The sequence below is a fragment of the Dipodomys merriami genome, unplaced genomic scaffold, assembly GCF_024711535.1.
Source record: "Dipodomys merriami isolate MVZ:Mamm:240054 unplaced genomic scaffold, mDipMer1.0.p SCAF_29, whole genome shotgun sequence".
Taxonomy (NCBI): Eukaryota; Metazoa; Chordata; class Mammalia; order Rodentia; family Heteromyidae; genus Dipodomys; species Dipodomys merriami.
This window is the reverse complement of record NW_027204381.1, coordinates 15,237,880-15,260,084: the sequence shown is the minus strand read 5'-3', so window position 1 is coordinate 15,260,084 and position 22,205 is coordinate 15,237,880. Positions and strand designations below refer to the sequence as shown.

The 22,205-nt window shown below is 41.6% G+C and overlaps 1 protein-coding gene across 5 annotated transcripts in view; it reads left to right on the top strand.

The window, feature by feature from the left end:
• Window positions 1–22,205, top strand: part of Alg9 (ALG9 alpha-1,2-mannosyltransferase) — a 64,722-nt gene that overhangs the window by 27,184 nt on the left and 15,333 nt on the right. For all 5 annotated transcript variants that reach the window (XR_011375798.1, XM_070038416.1, XM_070038417.1 and 2 more), the window contains exons 12-14: window positions 252–399; window positions 1,591–1,720; window positions 19,927–20,057. Coding sequence is in view for 4 of the 5 variants with exons in the window: in XM_070038416.1 (XP_069894517.1) it covers window positions 252–399; window positions 1,591–1,720; window positions 19,927–20,057 (409 nt within the window). In the remaining variant the exon portion in view is untranslated. The remainder of the gene's footprint in view (window positions 1–251; window positions 400–1,590; window positions 1,721–19,926; window positions 20,058–22,205) is intronic.

Here is a 22,205-nt window from a genome sequence, read left to right as displayed (position 1 = left end):
ATTGTTTTCCCCCTTTACTTTTAAGGGCTGCTGCTGAAGCTTAAACTTAGGTTGCTAATTGGGACAAGTTATGTTTGGCAAAACAGGGTCTCTGCTGCAGCCATCTTTCCAACTTCCAGCAGGAGGAGCAGCTTCCTTTACATTCTTTCAGTTTTATGTGGATCACAGCGGGATGTGAATGTGCGTTGTAATTAAATATCCAAATGTCATCTTCCTCATCTTTGGCTTTCATCCACTGTTCTTTCTTCCAGGTTATCATGGGCCCCTTGATCTGTATCCAGAATTTTACCGAATTGCCACAGACCCAACCATCCACACTGTCCCAGAAGGCAGACCTGTGAATGTTTGTGTGGGAAAAGAATGGTATCGATTTCCCAGCAGCTTCCTTCTTCCAGAGAAGTATGTTACCCTTCAATTCCAAGAACTTAAGATGACAAAATAAAAATGGCAATTCCGTGGCATGGTCTTCTTAGTTTTTGTTTTGTGTAGGAGTTTTTGCAGAAAGTCACTGAGCCATCTTCCATCTCTGATTGCTAAGGATCTGCATTACATTCATTAGATAGGTGCTGTTTCTGGGTATGCACACTGCACTGCCCTGTAACTTCAGGTGTCTGGGCACTTCTGAAAATACTTGGGGCCCTAGGCTTCTGCTAGTAACCCTTCTAAAGATTTATATTTACAGTTTTATAATTATTTGGTATTAATCTACTTTTAAAAGTCATCTCTTAGAAAATTTCTCTTCTTAGAAAATAATTCTTTTTTGTACAACAGTGAAAAGGCGCTGGGAAGATGAGGGTTTCTAAAGCAGCTTCATTTGCACTGTCGTTTTGATTGTGACAGCATATGCCTTGAAGTTTCTCATGTCTTTCTTAATTTGGTCTTGTTCTGGTGAAGGGAAATTACATCGCTCCATTTAAATACAGGCTTTAGCAGCTTACCTTTACCTGGTGGCGATATCTTATGCTTAGTAAAGATCCTGTAGCAGGCTGGGGATGTAGCTCAGTGCCTAGGATGTACAAGAGCCTGTGTTTGGTCTCCAGCACTTCAAAAAAAAAGAAAAAAGGAAGAAGAAAAAAAAATCCTGTATCAGTCATTAATGATTAAAACTTGTTTTTTAAGGACTTTGCCCTTTGTCTTGTATATTCAAAATAGTTTCTTAGGTGAAGGCCCTTTGGTGATTACTCAGGAACTTCTCTTGTCAGTACTTCTCTCCTAGTGTATTAAGCAGCTCACCTTACATTCATTCTTTTAAGATGCCTAATAAACTGATTTAATTTCACTAGTTCCAATTTTCCAATTGAGCATATGCTAATTGACAATAAATGCGGACACTTTTCTTCTCTTTTGGTAAAATGACCAAATCTGGTTGCAAAGTTTGGTTCTGAGACTGTGGTGAAATAGATTGAGACTTAGTTGTCAGTTTCTCAATGATCTTGGACTTGAGTTGTGACCTTTGCCTCTGTTCCCTGGTTAAGGTTTTAGCAGAAATATATATATTTCTTACAAGTGAAATGTTTTTCTCATGATTTGTTTCAAGTACATTTAGCAACATAATCCCCTGTGTTTTTCTTAATCCCCTGTTTTTGACAGCTGGCAGCTACAGTTCATTCCATCAGAGTTCAGAGGTCAACTACCAAAACCTTTTGCAGAGGGACCACTGGCCACACAGATTATTCCTACTGACATGAATGACCAGAACCTAGAAGAGCCATCCAGATATGTAAGGAGTATATTGTTTTGTTGCTTCTTTGAAAAGAATGCTGCTCCTAAAATCTTTTGGTGTATTATTAAAGGAAAATGAAAATTTCTCAGAAAAATGATTTTTTCTTCTTCCTCTTCTTCTTCTTCTTCTTCTTCTTCTTCTTCTTCTTCTTCCTCCTCCTCCTCCTCCTCCTCCTCCTCCTCCTCCTCCTCCTCCTCCTCCCCCCCCTCCTCCTCCTCCTCCTCCTCCTCCTCCTCCTCCTCCTCCTCCTCCTCCTCCTCCTCCTCCTCCTCCTCTTCTTCTTCTTCTTCTTCTTCTTCTTCTTCTTCTTCTTCTTCTTCTTCTTCTTCTTCTTCTTCTTTTTTTTCTTCTTCTTCTTCTTCTTCTTCTTCTTCTTCTTCTTCTTCTTTTTTTTTTCTTCTTCTTCTTCTTCTTCTTCTTCTTCTTCTTCTTCTTCTTCTTCTTCTTCTTCTTCTTCTTCCTCCTCCTCTTCCTCCTCCTCCTCTTCCTCCTCCTCCTCTTCTTCCTCCTCCTCCTCCTCTTCCTCCTCCTTTTCCTCCACCTCCTCCTCTTCCTCCTCCTCCTCTTCTTCTTCCTCCTCCTCCTCCTCTTCCTCCTCCTCCTCCCCCTCCTCCTCCCCCTCCTCCTCCCCCTCCTCCTTCCCCTTCTCCTCCTCCTGCCTGTTTTACACTGAGAGAGGGTGTCACTTTCTGCCCAGGTACATGCTTGGTCTTGATTTACAGATATTAGTCTTCCCATTATAGTTGGGTTGACAGGCTCACGTTACTATACCCAGCTTCTTTCCACTGAGATGGAATCCCTTGGACTTTGGCTGCTTGAGTTGGCAAGAATCATGATCCTCCCATTCTTAGACTTCTACGTAACATGGGATGAGAAGTGTGTACCACCATACCCAGCTATGGGTTGAGTAGAGGTCTTGTGAACTTTTCTGCTTAGGCTGGCCTTGATCAGCAATCCTCCTGTTTGTAGCCTTCCAAGTACCTAGGATTACTGGTGTGAATCACTATACCAAACATAAAGTAATTTCTTTAGAGTGAAGCATAGAACAACTTTTGTTGCAACAGAGTGAACAGAATCATTTTTAAAATTTTCATATTTCTTTTGTGTTTTTCTGTGTAAACTACAGATTCAGTATAACCTCTCAACTTTTGGATGGGCTGGAAAAATTTTTATGGTAAAATCTGAACTATTCTGAAACATACTGAAACACATAATACTGCTTGGCCTACTAAAATGCTTGGTAGGGAATTTTCAAGTCATCAGTTACTCATCAGTTCCCTTTGACCTAGCTCTTACTATGTTCTGGTTTTAGCACATGAAATAGTCAGGCATACTATTTCCATAGTGAGAGCCATGGAACAATCTTTGTCAGTGCCAAGATCTCCTGCCTACATGTCTTTACACATGCTGAGATCAGGCAAATTCTATTTTGACTCTTTTGAAAGATGATACTTTCAGCATTTAATGCCTATAAATCTTTGGTGGTAAAACAAGTGAGAGTAATGAAGATAATGCTCAGGTCTTTAAGCGCATAGCAGTCCTTCCTTTAAGTGATTGAAATATGTTTGTAAATTTGGTATCAGCTCTGGTGCTAAGTCCAGGTTAGTTCAAGAAGACAAAATCATTTTGCTCTCCATCATTTCTGAATATCCTGACTAGCAGCGAAAAACCCCCAAACAGTGCTTTGTTTTGTTTTTATTTTTATGTAGCCTACATAGAAATTGGGATCCTACTATTGCTCAAGTGCCAATGTGTACCACTATGTCCAGCTGGTAGGATTATTTTTATCTGCCCTTTGGCTCTCAATGACAGGTTTTAGCCAGCCCTTTTTCTAGCTAAGTGATTCAGTCTGTTCCTTGTTTGTGCCCTGCATGGGAACTAGGGAAGATGCATGACCTCTTTTATTTCATTGACCTGCTTTACTCTGAATTTACCAGGAATAGGAATGCTTTGTGAAGGCCCTCTGGTTTCTCATTTACTGCTTGAAGTATATTACAGAGATAATACTATTTTTCTGTCTATTTTTTCATGGTAGGGATTTAGTAGCTATTAAACCTCCCATTATTGAGCAGTTGTCATGTAGACTGGCTTATGATAAGATTTTTGGTAGAATCTATAAACTCAATGTTGCTTGCGTGCTTGCTTGCTTGCTTGCTTGCTTGCTTGCTTGCCTCCTTGCCTCCTTCCTTCCTTCCTTCCTTCCTTCTTTCCTTCCTTCCTTCTTTCCTTCCTTCCTTCCTTCCTTCCTTCCTTCCTTCTTTCCTTCCTTCCTTCCTTCCTTCCTTCCTTCCTTCCTTCCTTCCTTCCTTCCTTCCTTCCTTCCTTCCTTCCTTCCTTCCGTTTGAGCTCAATGACTTATGCTTCCCATGCATGTACTCTATCTGCTGAGCCATGGCTCCAGTCTTTTTTGCACTTGGTTATTTTTTTTTCTTTCTTTTTGTCTGTTGTGGGGTTTGAACTGTTGGCCTGGGTGCTGTCCCTGCACTTTTCAGTTCAAGGCGAGCACTCTACTGCTTGAGCCACAGCACCACTTCTGGTTTTCTTTCTTTCTTTTTTTTTTTTTTGTTGGTCGTGGGGCTTGAACTCTGGGCCTGAGTGCTGTCCCTTAGCTCTTCAGCTCAAGGTGAGCGCTCTACCACTTGAGCTACAGCGCCACTTCTGGTTTTCTATTTGTTTATTGGAGATAAGAGTCTCACGGACTTTCCTGCCCTGGCTGGCTTTGAACTGTGATCCTCAGATCTCAGCCTCCTGAGTAGCTAGGATTACGGGCATGAGCCACCAGTGCCTGGCTTTGCACTTTGTTATTTTTGAACCATTGTGCCCAACTAGTGCCATCATCCTTTACTTATTTTCCTTCTCTGACTCTAAGACCAGTATCTGATTTGGGAACTATTTCATTAGAGATGGGGAAAAAACAGCATTCAGAAGGGAGTTTACAGGGAGAGATGTTTCTCTGACTTTCACTTGATGTTTTTTTCCTCCCCCTCTCATTTCATCCTGTCTCCTTCCTTGATTGCAAATTTGATAAATTGCCTTACTGGTATCAGGGTTAATTGTTACCAGTCTTTGAGCATGAATGTATACAGTTTCAAATTGCTATACTTAGAGTATATATAGACTAGAATTCACTAAGAATTTAAGAGGGGGGTCCAGGAGACTTTTTTTGGGGGGGGGGGAGGCAGGCAGTCACAGGGCTTAAACTCTGGGCCTGGATGCTGTTCCTGAGCCACAATACCACTTCTTGTTTCCTGGTGGTTAATTAGAGATGAGTCTCACGGACTTTCCTGCCATTGCTGGCTTTGAACTGCGATCCTCAGATCTCAGACTCCTGAGTAGCTAGCTAGCCTTACAAGCGTGATCCATTGGCACCTGGCATCAGAAGACTTTTTTTGTTGTTGTTGTGGGTCATGGGACCTGAACTCTGGGCCTGGGTGCTGTCCCTCAAGCTCTTATCTCAAGGCTAGCACTCTACCACTTAAGCCACAGCCTCACTTAGGCTTTTTCTGCTTATGTGGTGCTGAGGAATCAAACCCAGGGCCTCATGCATGCAAGGCAAACACTCTACCACTGAGCCACCTTCCCAGCCCCAGAAGACTTTTAAAAACTAATTTCTAGCTTGGTGCTGGTTGCTCAAGCCTGTTATCCTAGCTACTTAGGAGGCTGAGATCTGAGGATTGAAGTCCAAAGCCTGCTGGGGCAGGAAAATCCAAGAGACTCTTTTCTCCAATTAACCACCAGAAAACCAAAGTAGAGCTGTGGCTTAAAAAAATGGTAGACCACTAGCTTTGAGCAGAAAAGTTCATGGACAGTGCACAGTACCCGGCCAAAAAAACATTAATTTTCTAAAATCCATCATATTGGCATTTAGAAATTAATTGATTTTTCTGAATGATATCTAGTGCTTAAGTAGCCAAAAAATTTTTCTTGTGAGTTCACATTATAACAGTGCCATCATTTTTTCGCCTGGATTTAAACATTCATTTAACAACTATGTATTTAGCAAGGCTGTATGTGGGACAGGAAAACTGTAAGACAGTCTGTGCCTCCTGGTGGCAACTACTTTTTAGAATCTAGTTGGACGGAGCCTATCTAAAAGAAGAAATGAAAAGCCAGAAAAATACTCTTTCGCTTTCAAAAGTTCCTTCCCAGGCCACAGTGTTCTGATTTCAGTAAAGGATTTTATCATAGGAAGACACTGATTGATGTGTGGCACGTGGTGCAGTGGCAAAAGCACTGATTAGGAGGTGGAGTGGGACTTGTCTGGAGTTGAGCAAAGTGTATTTTCTTTTCAAATGCCTGGGAATTTCAAAGACTAGACTCTCTTCTTTTTTTTCATCTTTTTCTCCATTTGAAATCCGGTTGGAGTGTTTATATTTCAGATTATTCCATTACCTGCCTGCTCATAAATATTTTAGGGTGGCAGAGTTTACGTGGGCCATGAGATCTCATGATGGAAGACAAGTTACCTTCTGCACTTTGCAAAGGAGGGGAATCTGCAGACTAGAAGCTTCCTCCACACTGCTGGTGTTGAAGGGTTGGGAAGTTTTTACTGCAGACTCCAACCCTGAGAGTTTTTGTTTCTTTTCCCAGGGAGGAGAAAAAAACTATGACAATACTTGTTTTATTACATTCAGTTCTCCTTTGCTCATTCCTCCCCCTAGAAAATGCACACATATTATTATTCATAACTTGATCTGTGTTTCAGACTCTTGGTTTATTGAGAACTGGTGGTTTTGTTTATACTTTTGGTGCCATTAAATTGTCATTCTTAACATATGTTTATTGCTAGGTAAAGTTGATGGTTAGTAAGTTTGTTTGGATTTCCCAATCATTACCCTTTTTTTCTGTGGTTTAGAGGTGCTCATGTGTGCCTCTACAGAGCTTCTAGTGGGCTGGGAGAAACTAAAGGAAGTTACATTTCTTTCAGAATGAGTGTTGAATGCTTGTATTTTACAAAATTTCAAATTAAGGCATATTTTTAACTTCGACAGCTGGCTGATATATAGTCTGTGACTAATGACATGAAACACATTTTTGTTTCATGATCATGTGTTAATGTCACCCTGCAATTTTGTTATTTTTGATGTAAGAAAGAATGATTAAATCTGAAAAAATTTTAAAAATGAGCTCTTTGGTTACACTTAAGGCAGATTTAAATCTAGTTTCTTGATTTTTGAATTGTAGATGATGTGGTTATGGTGAGTGTCCTCAAATTCTGGCAGCATGTGATACTCATAAAATTGAGAGAGGGAACTATTTTTTTCTGCTTCAAATTCAATTAGTATTGCTTTAGCTTTTAGGAGATTACTGATGTCACTGGAGGTTTAAACTGAGAAATCTCAAACTAAAGTATATATAATATACATATGCACATATTACATATAGTAGAACAGCATATATATGTGATCTATATATAACATATTACATAGAGCAGTATATACAGTATGTCAAGATTTTGTAAGGAAAGATCAGTATTTGCGGAGAGAAAGATCTGACAAGTTGCTGATGATTTCTTTCTTTTAAAAATACTTCTTCACAGCTGGGAAGGTGGCTCAGTGGTAGAGTGCTTGCCTTGCATGCATGAGGCCCTGAGTTTGATTCCTCAGTACCACATAAGCAGAAAAAGCTGAAAGTGGCACTGTGGCTCAAGTGGTAGAGCACTAGCCTTGAGCTAAAGAACTGAGGGACAGCGCCCAGGCCCAGACAGGCCCCACTACCCAAGGGGGTGGGGGGGTGGAGGGGGGGTTGTCAGGCACTGGTGGCTCACGCCTGTATCTTAGTTACTCAGGAGACTGAGATCTGAGGATTGAGGTTCAAAGCCAACCTGGGCAGGAAAGTCCCTGAGACTCTTATGTCCAATAAACTACTCAGAAAAAGCCAGATGTGGTGCTGTGGCTCAAGTGGTGAAATGCTAGCCTTGAGCAAAAGAGGCTCAGGGACAGAGCCCCGGTTCTGAGTTCAAGCCCCAGGACCAGCAAAAACCAAAGAAAACAACAGCAACAACAAAACCCAGAAACTTCTTTTTTTTTTTTTTTTTGTCCAGTCATGGGCCTGAACTCTGGGCCTGGGCACTGTCCCTCAGCTCTTCAGCTCAAGGCTAGCGCTCTACCACTTGAGCCACAGTGCCACTTCTGGCTTTTTTTCTTTTTGCTTATGTGGTGCTGGGGAATCGAACCCAGGGCTTCAGGCATGCAAGGCAAGCGCTCTACCACTGAGCCACCTTCCCAGCCCCCAGAAACTTCTTAAAATACTTTTCTCTTGCTTTTGAGAACCAATTATTTTTTACTTTTATCATTCTTGGGGAAAAACGCCTTTGAAACTGCCTGGAAAATCTTCCAGTTTGCTTTATCAGTGTTTTATTAGTGGGGCACAAGAGGAACTTTAAGTTCAAAATTGGGAGATAGTTAATTGTTGTCTCTGAGCCTTCTGGTCTCTTCTACAGTAAGTTGTTTCAGTGATTTCATTTAAGATGCCTTTTCTGCTCTTTCTGCAAACTTGATCTGGATTACTTCAAAGAAATAGATGTGTTTTATCTATAAGGACTAGGAAATTTTTTTTTTAACCAAAAAGCATACTACAGTAGAAAAGGCAAGTCAACTATGTTAAACTCATCCAGGCAGGAGAGGAGTTAAAGAACTACATAAAAGTTTAAATAAAGCCAAGTGTGTGGCACCCATCTGTAATTCCAGCACTTGGGAGGCCGAGGCAAGAGAGTTGTGAATTTGAGACCAGTGTGGGGTGCAAGACTATGCTGCAGGAAACAAAACACAATAAATAAAATAAGATCCATTTGCCTGTTGTTGGGTTTGGACAAAAGCCCTGTGTGTCCAGTAAGCATACTAGAGGCTGTCTGTTAGTGGGGCAGTCCAGTAGTCTATCACTGGGCTGTGAATCTTAGTTGCTTCCTTTCCTTCTTCATCATTTTAAAATGTTCTCACTGGGAAACCTCCTGCCTCAGCTTCCTGAGTGTTGGGATTACAGGTTGCACCACCATTCTTGGACCAGCAGATGACTTTTAAAGAGTATGCATGAAAATATTCAAATAGTCCTTCATTTACTTTCCTTACAGAAAGGTCTCCCTAAAACCCGTTAATGATGGGAAATGGCTAATTAGGACCCAAACACTACTATTTTTCAAGCTCTGATTAACTTGAGGTTACAAGTTCCCAGAGAACAGAGATCATGCCTGGCTTTCTTCTATCATTTGTTTCTGATGGGAATTGGCAGAGGGTTGAGTTTGGCACACTTGCATATTATGGCTCCCTATCAAGTGTGATATGTTGCCTGAAGATGGAAAGTCTTTTAGCTATGTTAGGTCTATTTCACACAGATGCTTCTAAATTCCCCAGTGAGTGTCATTTATGGCAACCAAAGTCTGGGAACTGAGGTTGGGAAGATGTTCAGTGGTAAGATCTTACCTACCATGCTTTTTGGTTCCAAGATTCATTTCCCTTTTATTTTAAATTTTTTCATGATCTTTTTCTGGTGAATTTCTCCTTCAAATCTTATCTCCTCTTCCTCCTCCTCTTCCCTCCCTCCCTCCCTTCGTCCTTTCCTCCCTTCCTCCTTTCCATTCCTCCTCTCTTCCTTTCTCCCTCCTTCCCTTCCTCTTCCCTCCCTTCCTTCCTCTTCCTCTTCCTTCTCTTCCATCTCTTCCTCTTCCTGTTCCTCTTCTTCCTCCTTTCTCCTTTTTCTTCTCTGGTTAATTCTAGATGAATTTTTAGGGCTTTTTTGTTTGAGCTGGCTTTGAACTAATATCCTCAAATCTCAGGCTTCTGAGTAGCTAGGATTATAGCTGTATACCTCTAGTGCTCTTTGAATTGACTTTTTTTTTTCTAGTCCTGACCATGGTGCCTGGGGGCTGTCTCTGAGCCTCTTTCTGCTCAAGGCTAGCGCTCTACCACTTCAGCCAGAGTGCCACTCACTTCCAGCTTTTTCTGAGTGGTTTTTGAAGAGTCTCACAGACTTTGTTGCACCAACCATGATCGTCAGATCTCAGTTTCCTGAGTAGCTAGGATCACAGACGTGAGCCAGCAGTACCCAGTGTGAAGTGACTTCTTGATGATCTGTTTCTTTATATTCTTTCTGAGATTAATTGTTCATTTTGGAATCAAACATTTGAGTACTTTATGATTTTAACCATTTCACTATCTTTGGATATGGTTATTTCACTGTCTTTGGATATGGTTATTGAAGAGTTGTGAATTTTTGGAGTCATGTTGCCTTGCTTTTCATAGTTCTTGTTCTTTTTTATGATTACGTATGTACGGGTAGCTATCTCTTCCAATGTTATATATATATTTTTTTCTTTTTGAGCAGAATTTTCTTGAGGTTTCAATCCCCATTAGCACTCTATGAGGTAAAAAGAAAGTAGACTGCAGTAACAAGAACACAAAAGCAAAGCAGATATTTAAATAGCATAAAAACCTTTGGAAACAACACCTACATCCATAATAAGGACTGAAAAGAAAGAAGGTAAATGATAAAGTAATGAAGATAGGAATATTAATAACAGTGGTAAGGAAGTGAGGTCAGAAAAGAGAGAGAGAGAGAAGCAGCAAAATAGAAAAGTGAGGGAAAGTGTAAGAGAAATAATGAGGGAGAACAAAATAAATACAGATAACAAAACAAAAGACCAGTGAATAGTTCTGTCTGCTGAGAGAGGGAGAAGGGAAGTGCTTTTTTACTTTTCCCCCCAGATGTCTTGTTTTGAAGTTCACTGTGTGGGAGAGAGGAGCAGTGAGTCATTTTCTGTCTTACATCGTAACAAGTCAAACCTGAAAGAGGTGTGAGGAGGCTGAGCCCTGTTCTGCCTTGCCCAGGGCAGGTACATGTGAGCTAAGACAATGACCAAAGCTGGGCTGATGTCCATATGTACCAGTGAGATCCATCTATGGCCCTGGCAATGCCGAGAGTGCAGGAGCTGCCTCAAGCTGCTCTTGCAGGCTGAGGACAGGGACCATCTGTTGGATGTCCCCCGTTGCTTTGTCAGTGCATGGAGTTGTATGGGATAAGCCTGAGCAGTAGCTTTTATTTCCACCAAATGTCTCTAGGACTCGGCATGGAGAAGACAATCAAACAAAAGCAAGCTGCTATTGGCAGTGGTTCTGTCTGCCCTGGCCTTTCCAGTCTCTATCCCAGTCCCCTCTTGTGCTCAACAGGCTGGGCTGACTCCTTTCCCAGAGGTCAGGCCACTGTTCCCAAGTGGAAGTGACCTGTGTTTCAGTTCTTCCAACTATACAGACCTGTGTCTGTAAATCTGGATGCAAAGTCACCACCAGTTTCCTGGGTCACACAAACTCGAGATGCTGCTTAGCTTTGAAGTGTAGAGGCTTTGGGGATTTGGAAACAAAAATATTCAAGGGCCTCCAGTTTCCTCCAGCCTTATAGTTCCATATTCAGATGCCTCTCAAGGTTAATTCCATATCACAGCCCCGGTGAGCAAGCGATGGGGAGCAGAGCCCTTACCAGCATCTGCATGCTGCATGAATTGCAGATTTTGGGTCTCAGACTCATTTTATAGAGGCAGCTGCTGCAGCTGTGAGCTCACAGAAGCTTTCCTTCTTTCCCTTGCTTAAAGCCCCTTCTGGAGTGCCATGTCGCAGAGTGCCTGGTGTTAGGGTGCTTTGTTTTACAAATCTAAAGTGGAATATTGCAGGAACTCACTTGATTGTGTAGTGTTTACGGTGTCACTCCTGTGCCTTTCCACACCATCCACCTCTCCCTGCAGTCATGCAGCTCTTGTTCTGTTTCAGTCTCAGAGAGAAGCAAGAAGTGTGTCTGGATACCTCCACCATCTTTTCTCCCTTAAGTCATACCTTTTGTATTAATTAAGTACTTAGTGTTGAAGCTCTGAAAACTTAGAACATTTCAGGCATGCAGACCTACAAAAATTCTCTAATCTTTTCCCTATGTAGCAATGATCACACCAGGAACTAATGGTTCATGCTATAATCTTACTAGGGAGGCAGTGATCAGGAGGATAGCTGTTTGAGGCTAGCCTTGAACTAGGCAAATGTTCTACCATTGAGCTATATCCCCAACCCAATGTCTTTGTTGTCTGTCTGTCTGTCTAAAGATAATGTCTTGCTATGTATCCCACATTGGTCTGGAGCGCACTGTATATCCCAGGCTGGCTTCCAACTCATGATCCTTCTGCCTCAGCTCCCAAGTGCTGCATGTCCACACTTGTGTGCCTCTTAGCTTCTCAACAAGAACAGATTAACAGAACTGAATGAATGCCATTTATGACAATTATGCATCTTAAGGTTTGTTTAGTGTTAAAAAAAAAAAAAAGCATAGCCTTTTTTTTGGCAGTACTGGAGTTTGAACTCAGGGGTGTTCTACCACTTGAACAATGCCCTGGCCCTTTTTGCTTTTGTTTTAATGTAGGTTTTCATGTAAGGCCTCATATTTTCTGCCTAGGGCCAGCCTCAGACTGCAATCCTCTTAGCCAAAGTCTCCCAAGAACTCATTCTTTCCTATCTTTGTCTCTAGATTACCTGGAATTAGAAGTGTGAGCTACCATGTGTGTCATATGCAATAGAATATGTTTTTTCTTTTTTCTTTATTTTTTAATTCTGGGGATTGAACCAGGGCCTCAAGTATATAAAGCAAACACTATACCACCGAACTTGAATTTTTATATTAACATACTACAGCTAAAATAGGGTTGTAGGCAAACAGAAATATTCTTTAGATGCAGGAGGTTCTGTAAGATGCAGAACTGGGTTTAGTTATCTCTGTATTTTCTCTGTGAACTGAGAAAATCAAGAGATATCTGTTTGGGCTTTGGATTAATGTATGGTTTGAATGTATCCCCTTGAAAAGAAACTCATCTTGCTAAGTAGAGATCTGGCTAGCTAGGCAAGTGTTCCTTCCCTCTCTTCCTCCCCCTCTCTCCCCTTCTTCCCCTTCCTCCTTTCTGAAGCTGCATACTCAGGTGGAAGAGGATGACCTTCCCTGATAGAAAAAAGCTACATGAGTAGTTGTTGTACTTCTCTGTTAGTGCCACCAGGCAAGCCCTCCCAAATACTCGGGATTGCCTAAGGTATGCCAGGTATGATATCAGATACCAGAGAGACCCAACCACTGTTCTCATACAGCTTGTAAATGCTTTGGTGTAGGAAAGCCTGGGCATTCTGGCTGAAGTTATTCACAAAAGTAGAAGAGAATATATTATCTATCAGATTTTATTTTGTGCTTGGAAAGAAGATATCCTTCCTAAGATTGAACATCAAACTACAGAATCGTATGTCGAAATGTGTCAACCATTGTTGCTGTTGTCTAGTCTTAGTGTCACATTTTCCTTTGCTATGGGCAAAGTGTCCAAGGAGTCTTGTTGTTTTTTGTTTTTTGGTTGGTCATGGGGGCTGAACTCTGGGCCTGGGCGCTGTCCCTTGGCTCTTTAGCTTGAGGCTAGTGCTCTACCACTTGAGCCACAGCACCACTTCCGGCTTTTTCTGGTTTTGTGGTGCTGAGGAATCGAAGCCAGGGCCTCATGCATGTGAGGCAAGCATTCTACCACTGAGCCATCTTCCCAGCCCTCCAAGGAGTTTTTTTTCAGCTTTCATCTTTGCTTTTCCTTAAAGGCCAGGACAAATGACTTTGACTGATCGCCCACATTTTCCTCTTCAACTCATACAAGACTTGCTTTTTACTATGGTTGTTTACCAAAGAATCTTGATGGCATTTGAGCAGTCAGATCTGCCTTCGTGGAGATAGTTTCTCTGTGATTGATGTTCCCTGAACTTCACATCAGCACGTCGGCCCTTGCCGGGATCTCTATTTTTACAGCTACGTGCGTCACTGTCATTTCCAGCTGATAGATGCCTGAATGCAAGTGCACATCCTTCCTGTTTGAGGACTTGCAGGGCTTGGCTCTGGCAGCTGGATAGACAGCAGGGGATATCACCAAGAATAAGAGGGTGGACTATTAATTCATTCCTTGTCCTCACACAGCTAGAATGTTGTGATAATTTTACTTGATACAATTGTTGAACCCATTCCGGTTCAGTCTTCAGCCTCCTCATAGCCTTTCTGTTTAGTGTAAAGTCTGCTCTCCATCCTGCTTTTCAAAATGGTGAAGTGCCCTGTGTCTACCTCCTTTCTTGTAGCTATCCCTTCTATTCTTACACATCTTCTACCTCTTTCTTTTTTTTGGGGGGGGGTCCGGTGGTGGGGCCTGAACTCTGGGCCTGGGCGCTGTCCCCAGCTCTTCAGCTCAAGGCGAGCGCTCTACCACTTGAGCTACAGCGCCACTTCCAGTTTTCTGGTAGTTTATTGGAGATAGGAGTCTCATGGTCTCTCCTGCCCGGGCTGGCTTTGAACCGCGATCCTCAGATCTCAGCCTCCTGAGTAGCTAGGATTACAGGCGTGAGCCACCAGCGCCCGGTTGGCTTTTTTCTTTTTGCTTATGTGGTGCTGAGGAATCGAACCCAGGGCCTCCGGCATGCAAGGCAAGCGCTCTACCACTGAGCCACCTTCCCAGCCCCTCTTATACCTCTTTTTGAAGCTAGATTTTTAATTAATTTTTGTGTGTGATAGTATCTTGCTGTAATGCACCCAAACTCAGGATCTTTCTGTCTGAGTTTCCTAAGTGCTAGGATTGCAGGCATGGACCACCACGCCTGCCTCTTCCAAAGCTTTGTCCATGGCATTTGGCTACTTTCTCTTCCCTTCTCTCTCTTTTCATACTCTTTGCACTTGGCTTTCCCTCCTTCATTCCTGTGTAGCATATTTCATACATTCTGTGTCTGGTTTGTTAGACTTACTTAGCAGCTGCTGTGTGCTTTGTACTTTGCTTTTGGAGTATAAAGTGGTTATCTTCTATAAAGTTTGAAATGAATTTCTCAGTTACCATAGATTGTAACTGTGATTTTTTTTTTTTTTTTGGTTGGTCATGGGGCCTAAACTCTGGGCTGTCCCTCAGCTCTTCAGCTCAAAGCTAGCGCTCTACCACTTGAGCCACAGTGCCACTTTCAACGTTTTCTGCTTATGTGGTGCTGAGGAATCGAATCCAGGGCTTCTTTTTTTTTTGGGGGGGGGGTCTGGTCATGGGGCCTGAACTCTGGGCCTCAGCTCTTCAGCTCAAGGCTAGCTAGCACTCTACCACTTGAGCCACAGCGCCACTTCCAGCTTTTTTTTTTCTGCTTATGTGGTGCTGAGGAATCGAACCCACGGTCTCATGCATGCAAGGCAAGTGTTCTACCACTGAGCCACCTTCCCAGCCCATCCAGGGCTTCTTGCATGCAAGACAAGCACTCTACCACTGAGCCACCTTCCCAGCCCCTGTGAAATGTTTTGAGAAGTTCTAGCTGCTCTGAGAATGTGTTGCCTGTGGATCTATCCTAGTTTAAGCAGTCAGTGAAGTCTTTCTTAAGGAAATAATTTTTAGGTAAAATATGAAGGATAAGTAAAAATTTGTGAGGTAGTGGCAGAGAATGTTCCAGAAGCTAACTCCTTACTCTCAGTATTCATTCTAGCCAAGTTGGCCTTCTTTCAATTGGTTGCACACATCATGCTGCTTCTTGCCTTGGTCTGTAAGATAATTCCTGTCTTCTCCTCAAGTGTACCAATTCTTTGGTATGGTTCTCTCTTCCTCTGTTTCCTCAGTTGGAAATCTTGGTGTCATTGGTGTCATTAATTTCCTTTAAGGTAGATTTGAGATTTGTACATCTAGATACTATATTAGTGATTGGCGTCGTTGCTTCAGCTTTCCCCTCGCCAGGGGAGTCAGTATAGGGCCTCTTTTGCTTCTTTTTCTTTCTCTCTCTCTTTTTTAAACAAGTTGGTTTGGTTTTGTTTTGGCAATGCTGGGTTGTGAAGTCAGGGCCATTGGGGTTGCTAAGGCACTTGGGCCAGGCCTCCAGCCCTTGGCTTCAGTCATTTTTCACATAGGGTCTTGTGCTATTTGCTCAGGGCCATCCTTGGGCTATCGTCTTCCTAACTGTGCTTCCAGCGTAGCTGAGATTATGCGGCTGTGGTGACACCTAGCATACAACATGTTTTCTAAGACTCTTTACTCTAAAGTATTACCTTTTCAGTTGCACACGATCCAGCTTTTCCTCATTTGGGTTCTCCCTTGCCAGTCCTTAGACACACATACACATTCTCTCTTTCTCTCCCCCCTCCTCCCCTCTCTGCTTTGTTTCTCTGCAGACACTCAGAGCCTCAAGCTTTCACTTGACTGTTTTGTTCAAGGCTTGCTCTCTACCACTTACTCCACAGCTCTGCTTCTGGTTTTTGATGGTTGTCTGAAGATAAGAGTTTCACAAACTTATCTGCCTTGGCTGGCTTTGAATGGCAGCTAGTCAGATATTCCTTCTGATATTTCAGCTATTTGTATAAATAATCCTTTACTGTTTGGCAGTTTTATTTAAATGATTCATCTCATTTAATTCTTTCTTTTTTTTTTTTTTTTTGGCCAGTTCTGGGGCTTGAACTCAGGGCCTGGGTGGCACCCCTGAGCTTCTTTTGCTCAAGGCTAGCACTTTACCACTTTAGGCATAGTGCCACTTCAGGCCTTTTCTGTTTATGTAGTACTAAAGAATCGAACCCAGGGCTTCATGCATGCTAGGCAATCACCCTATCCCTGAGTCCCATTCCCAGCCCCCAAACTTTTCCTCTTTTTCTTTTCTTCCTTTTTTTTTTTTTCAGGGGGGAGGGGATTATTGGTCATAGGACTTGAATTCAGGGTCTAGGCACTATCCCTGAGCTGTTGCACTCAAGGCTAGGGTTCTACTGCTTTGAGCCACAGCTCTAATTCCCTTATTGTAGCTTTTTGAGGTAATTGGTAGCATATTTAAGTTACAGAAGTATTCAAAATATAAATAAGAGCTTGTTTGTGACAGAATCCAGACTTTGTCAAGACCTGCTGACTTAAAACTCCTTTTCTAATCACCTTATTTTTCCTCTAAAGAAGAACTTGTCCTGAGTTACACCTAACCAGTGTGTTCTGGAAGCCTTTGTTCATATGTACTTTAATTTTTTAGCAGTTACTTCCCAAAGGATGAAATAGAAGAATAGAAGTTACATTTTAATGTATTAGTATCTCAATTAATATAATATTGCTTTAGTATCTAAATTTTAAATGGAACTTACTTATGGAGCTGTGATGAGTACACACTTAAGATGAATGGTAGAATTGGGTATTAATAGTTAACCACCCACGTCTGCAGAAGACTGTGTGCCTAACACACAGTCTCCCTGTGAGACTGGTATTGTGCCTGTCTAGAAAAGGCCAGGCTGAGATCAAGAATTGAAAGATCAATACCAAGGGCTCACTTGAGAGCATAAGAATCTCCTTTTTTGCTCATTCTGTTTAATAGAAGCATCATAAAAGCTTTTAAAAACTTGCTTCATGTTCTTACAGTGCTTGGGAGCTACAAAGTGGGTGTTTAGGCAAAAAAAGGCTACTTCCTGAAGTGTTTATGCCGAGCATCATTTTTAGAGAGTTCTGCCGAATGGAATTGGGTCTGACGTCAATTCTCAGTGTGCTTTCTCTCCCCTGGAGGAATAGCCCATATGCAGAGACAGATGTGAGACTGAAATCTTTTTTACAAATCATGCTTGCAGAGAATGAGAACACTGCTGCGAGGTGGAATCTGGGAAAGAACAGAGTTTACTCTAAGCTAGCAATGAGCAAGTTGCTCTCATTGAACTTAAAAAAAACTCTCTAGTCATGAAAAACCTATAAACCTAAATATTTGTAAAATGTAAATATAAAATAAATCAATAATAATTATAATAGAGAAAATGTCAGTGTAAACCACCACCCAAGGTCAGATAATAGAACATTCCCAGCACCCAAACTTTTCCAAGAATTGTTTTGGATCATGCTCACATTCCCCTTTCAGAGGCAGGTTCTGCTGACTTACATGGTAATATTTTGGCTTTTGGCTTTTTTTTTTTTTTTTTGGTCCGGTCGTGGGGCCTGAACTCTGGGCCTGGGCGCTGTCCCTCAGCTCTTCAGCTCAAGGCTAGCGCTCTACCACTTGAGCCACAGCGCCACTTCCGGCTTTTTTCTTTTTGCTTATGTGGTGCTGAGGAATCGAACCCAGGGCCTCGAGCATGCAAGGCAAGCGCTCTACCACTGAGCCACCTTCCCAGCCCGGCTTTTGGCTTTTGATATGCCATTTTTACATGCATCTCTTAAATGATTTAAGTTACTTTTGCTTGAATTATGTTGTATTTATTTTTTTGTGTGTGTCTTAATCTTTCACTCAGTATTTTAATAATTACATTTATAGCTAGTATGTATGTTAGTATGTAGTTTTTCATTGTATGTACCACTGTTTATTATTTTGCTGTTAATGAATGTTTTGCTTTTTCCAATCTGGGACAACTACAAATAATATCACTTAGGATATTCTTGAACTTGTATTTTGTTGCAGGCATTTCTATTAGATATACTTTAGATGAACCATAGGAAATTGCCTATTTGATGTTTGTGGATCAAACATTAAATATTAATGATTTCATATGGGGCACCTTACTGTGTAGGTTTAGATATTAAATCACTTCCTATGATTGTTGCATCATAGGAATCCACGTGTTCAATTTTAGTAGAGTCTACCAAATAGTTTTCTAAAGATTTTTGTACCAACTTTATTTCTTACCATTAATATATAATTGTTGCTTCACATTATGGCCAGTATTTGGTATTATAATTTTTCATGTGACTTCATAATTGCTAATGAGATTGAATATAATTTCATTGGTTTGGCCATTTAGAGGTTTTGTGAAGTACTTAAATAATTTGCCATTTTTTATTGAGTGGTTTATCTTTATCTCATTGATTGGCAAGAGTCCTTTATATATTCTAGACATTAATTCCTGGTGGCTAAATGTGTGGCCTATGTCCCCTCTCTTCTTCTATACTCATCTTTTCATGCCCTAGAAGTGTCCTTTTTTGTGTGTGGTGGTACTGGGGTTTGAACTCTATATACTTGCTAGACAAGCAGTCTTCTACTTCATCCATGCTTTCAGATCAGATATTCTTATTTTTAATCCAGTCAAATTTATCTTTTTTTTCTTCTGGTTCAAGGACTTGAACTCAGGGACAGCCTGGTTGCTGTCCCTTGAGCTTCTTTTGGCCAAAGTAGTACTCTAACACTTGAGCCATAGCTCCACTTCCAGTTTTGAGGGAGTTTATTAGAGATAAGGGTTTCATGGACTTTCCTATCCGGCCTGGCTTTGAACCATTCTCCTCAGATGTCAGCCTCCTAAGTAGCTAAGATTACAGGTGTGAGCTCCCGCATCTGACTATCATTTCTTTTTCTTTTCTTTCTTTCTTTCCTCCTTCCTTTCTTCCCTCCTTCCTTCCTTCCTTCCCTTCCTTTCTTCCCCTCCCTTCCTTTCTTCCCCTCCCTTCCTTTCTTTCCCTCCTTCCCTCCCTCCCTCCCTCTCTCTCTCTCTCTCTCTCTCTTTCTTTCTTTCTTTCTTGGTTGGTCATGGGACTTGAACTCTAGCCTAGGTGCTGTCCTTCAGCTCTTCAGCTCAAGACTAGTGTTTTACCACTTGAAGTACCACTTCTGGTTTTCTGGTGGTTAATTAGAGATAAGAGTCTCAGGGACTTTTCTGTCCAGGCAGACTTTGAACCATGATCTTCGGATCTCAGCCACCTGAGTAGCTAGGATTACAGGGGTGAGCCACCAGCACCTGGCTTCATTTCTTTTTTATAGTTAATGTTGGGTCTTGTCCTCTGCCCTAAGCTCTGGAAGATGCTATATATTATTTGCCAAGAGGTTTATAATTTTCTTTTGCATTTATGTGTGTAGTTTATTTGAAAGAGACTTTAGTGTGTGGAGTGAGGTTGTATGTAGTCATGCCCTTTCAGTCTCTGGAGTAAAGGATGATACCCTGGAAGTGGGAAATGGTGAGCAGAAGGTAGATTTTGCAGAGGTCAGTTGTGGGCACAGCTTTGGGCTGCATGAATGTCTGTGGGAGTACAGGGACTGTACCCAAACAAGAATGAGATCACTGAGAACTTGCATGCCTTTTTGTTTGAGCAAGTGTTTGCCCTCCATGAGCCTTAAATCTTGATGTCTTATCAGAATGGAGAAAGTACTGGAATCCTTGTCAGAGGACTGGTATATTTGTTCCTTTAAAACCTTGTGAAATTCTTGAAATCACAATTAATGTTTATTACCATGCAGGGATCTTCACAGTTATCGATGGAGAGTTTGTCTTTTTTATTTCAGATTGACATCAATAAATGTCATTATTTGGTGGATTTGGATACCATGACAGAAACACCCCGGGAACCAAAATATGCATCCAATAAAGAAGAATGGATCAGCCTGGCCTACAGACCATTCCTTGATGCTTCTAGGTATGTGGCTTTATTCCTAAGACCAGTCTTTAAAAGTGGACTCTAGGCACTATGCTTTTTTTTTTTTTCATTTGGGTCCAGTGCATAATTTGTCCAGCTCCCTGAGAGTTCTAAGAGCATTCTAAGAGTATATTCTGATGTCATCCAAGTGAAAAGGTAGGTCTACTGTAGAGAACCCAAATATGTGAGTGACATTTTGGGGTCTGTGAAGATGTTTCTAGAGAGGATTAATTGCAGTGATAAGACCTGACCTGAATGTAGGGTACACCGTCCAATGGGCTAGAGACCCAGATGGAATAGAATGGAAAAGAGGAGAACCTGCTAGCATCGATATATTCTCTCTGTCTCTGTCTCTGTCTTTGTCTCTGTCTCTGTCTCTCTTCTTTTCTCCCCCCTTCTCCTTTCCTGTTCTCTCTTTGCACTCTTTTCTCTCCTTCTTAGTTGCCATTATATAGATGCTCTGCCTCAGCCTCTGGACTAAAACTCTGCAACCATGACACAAAATAAACATTCCCTGGCTTGAGTTATTTTGCTTAGGTATTCTGTCACGGTGATGAACATGTCTTGACTAACATATATTCCATAGTTTAAATATACCACAGTTTGTTTATCCACTCAACTATCAAAGGGCATCTACTTGCTTCCAAGTTTTGTCAATTGTCTTAGTTCATACTATAACAAATTACCATAGACTGGGTAGTATAAACAACATTTATCTTTCACGGTCCTGGAGGCCGGAAGTCCAAGATAAGATGCTAACAGTCAGATTGCAATGAGGTTCCTCCTCCAGGCTGCAGGTACTTTTTGTTGTTGTTACCACTTCCCCTGTTCTTTCCAAGTTTTTCCCTCCTATCCCCACCCACAAGTTGTAAAATTCATTTTCAACGTGGTGTCCAGTGGGTATCATTGTTGCATTTATTTACCCTTTGTCCCTCCATTTGCAGGTTCTTCTTGCATTGGCACATTGGCCTCTGAAAGGTCACTTATCCCATTCTTTTTTTTTTTTTTTTTTTTCTGCCAGTCATGGGACCTGAACTCTGGGCCTGGGCGCTGTCCCTCAGCTCTTCAGCTCAAGGCTAGCACTATACCACTTGAGCCATAGCACCACTTCAGCCTTTTCTGCTGGTACTGAGGAATCAAACCCAGGGCCTCATGCATGCAAGGCAAGCACTCTACCACTGAGCCACCTTCCCAGCCCCACTTACCCCATTCTTGAAGGCTCTACCCTCATGGCTAAGTTTACTTCCCAGAGGTCCAATTCAGAATACCATCCAGTGGAGAATAGATTGCAAATATGAACTTTGAAGATTTCTTTTCCAAAATGCTTTGGGCCAGAAGTATTTCATATTTTAGATTCTGGAATACTTGCTTATATATAAGGAGATAGCTAATCACTAAACACAAAATTCATTTATTTCTCATATATACTTTATACATATAGCTTGAAGGTAATTTTTAAATATATTTTTATTTTTGAGTAGTTGTACAAAGTTGAGGTAATTTTATCAATATTTTAAATAATGCTATTTATGAGACAAATTTTTATGGCATGTAAGTTTCCACTGATGGTACCATGATAAAACTCAAGATATTTTGGCTTTTGGACCTTTTGGGGTTTTACATTTTCAGGTTATAGATGTTCAACCAGTATAAAATAAATGTCCAGGTTTCTATGTGAACATGTTTCCATCTCCTTTGGGTAAATATCAAGCCATGTGATTGTGGATTATATGGAATGAGTGTTTAGTTTTGTTTTGTTTTTTTCCTGGTTCTAGGGCTTGAAATCTGGGCCTGGCTACTGTCACTGAACTTCTTTTGCTCAAGGCTAGTGCTCTATCACTTGAGTCACAGCACCACTTCTGGCTTTTTTGAATAGTTTATTGGTGTAATAGTCTCACAAAGCCTAGTGCTGGTGGCTCATGCCTATAATCCTAGCTACTGAGGAGGCTGAGATCTGAGGATCTTGGTTCAAAGCTCAGCCTGGGCAGGAAAGTCCATGAAACTATTATCTCCAATAAACCACTAGAAAACCGAAGTGGCCCTGTAGTTCAAGTGGTAGAGCGCTCGCCTTGAGCTGAAGAGCTGAGGGACAGCTCTCAGGCCCAGAGTTCAAGCCCCACGACTGACAACAACAACAACAAAAAATAG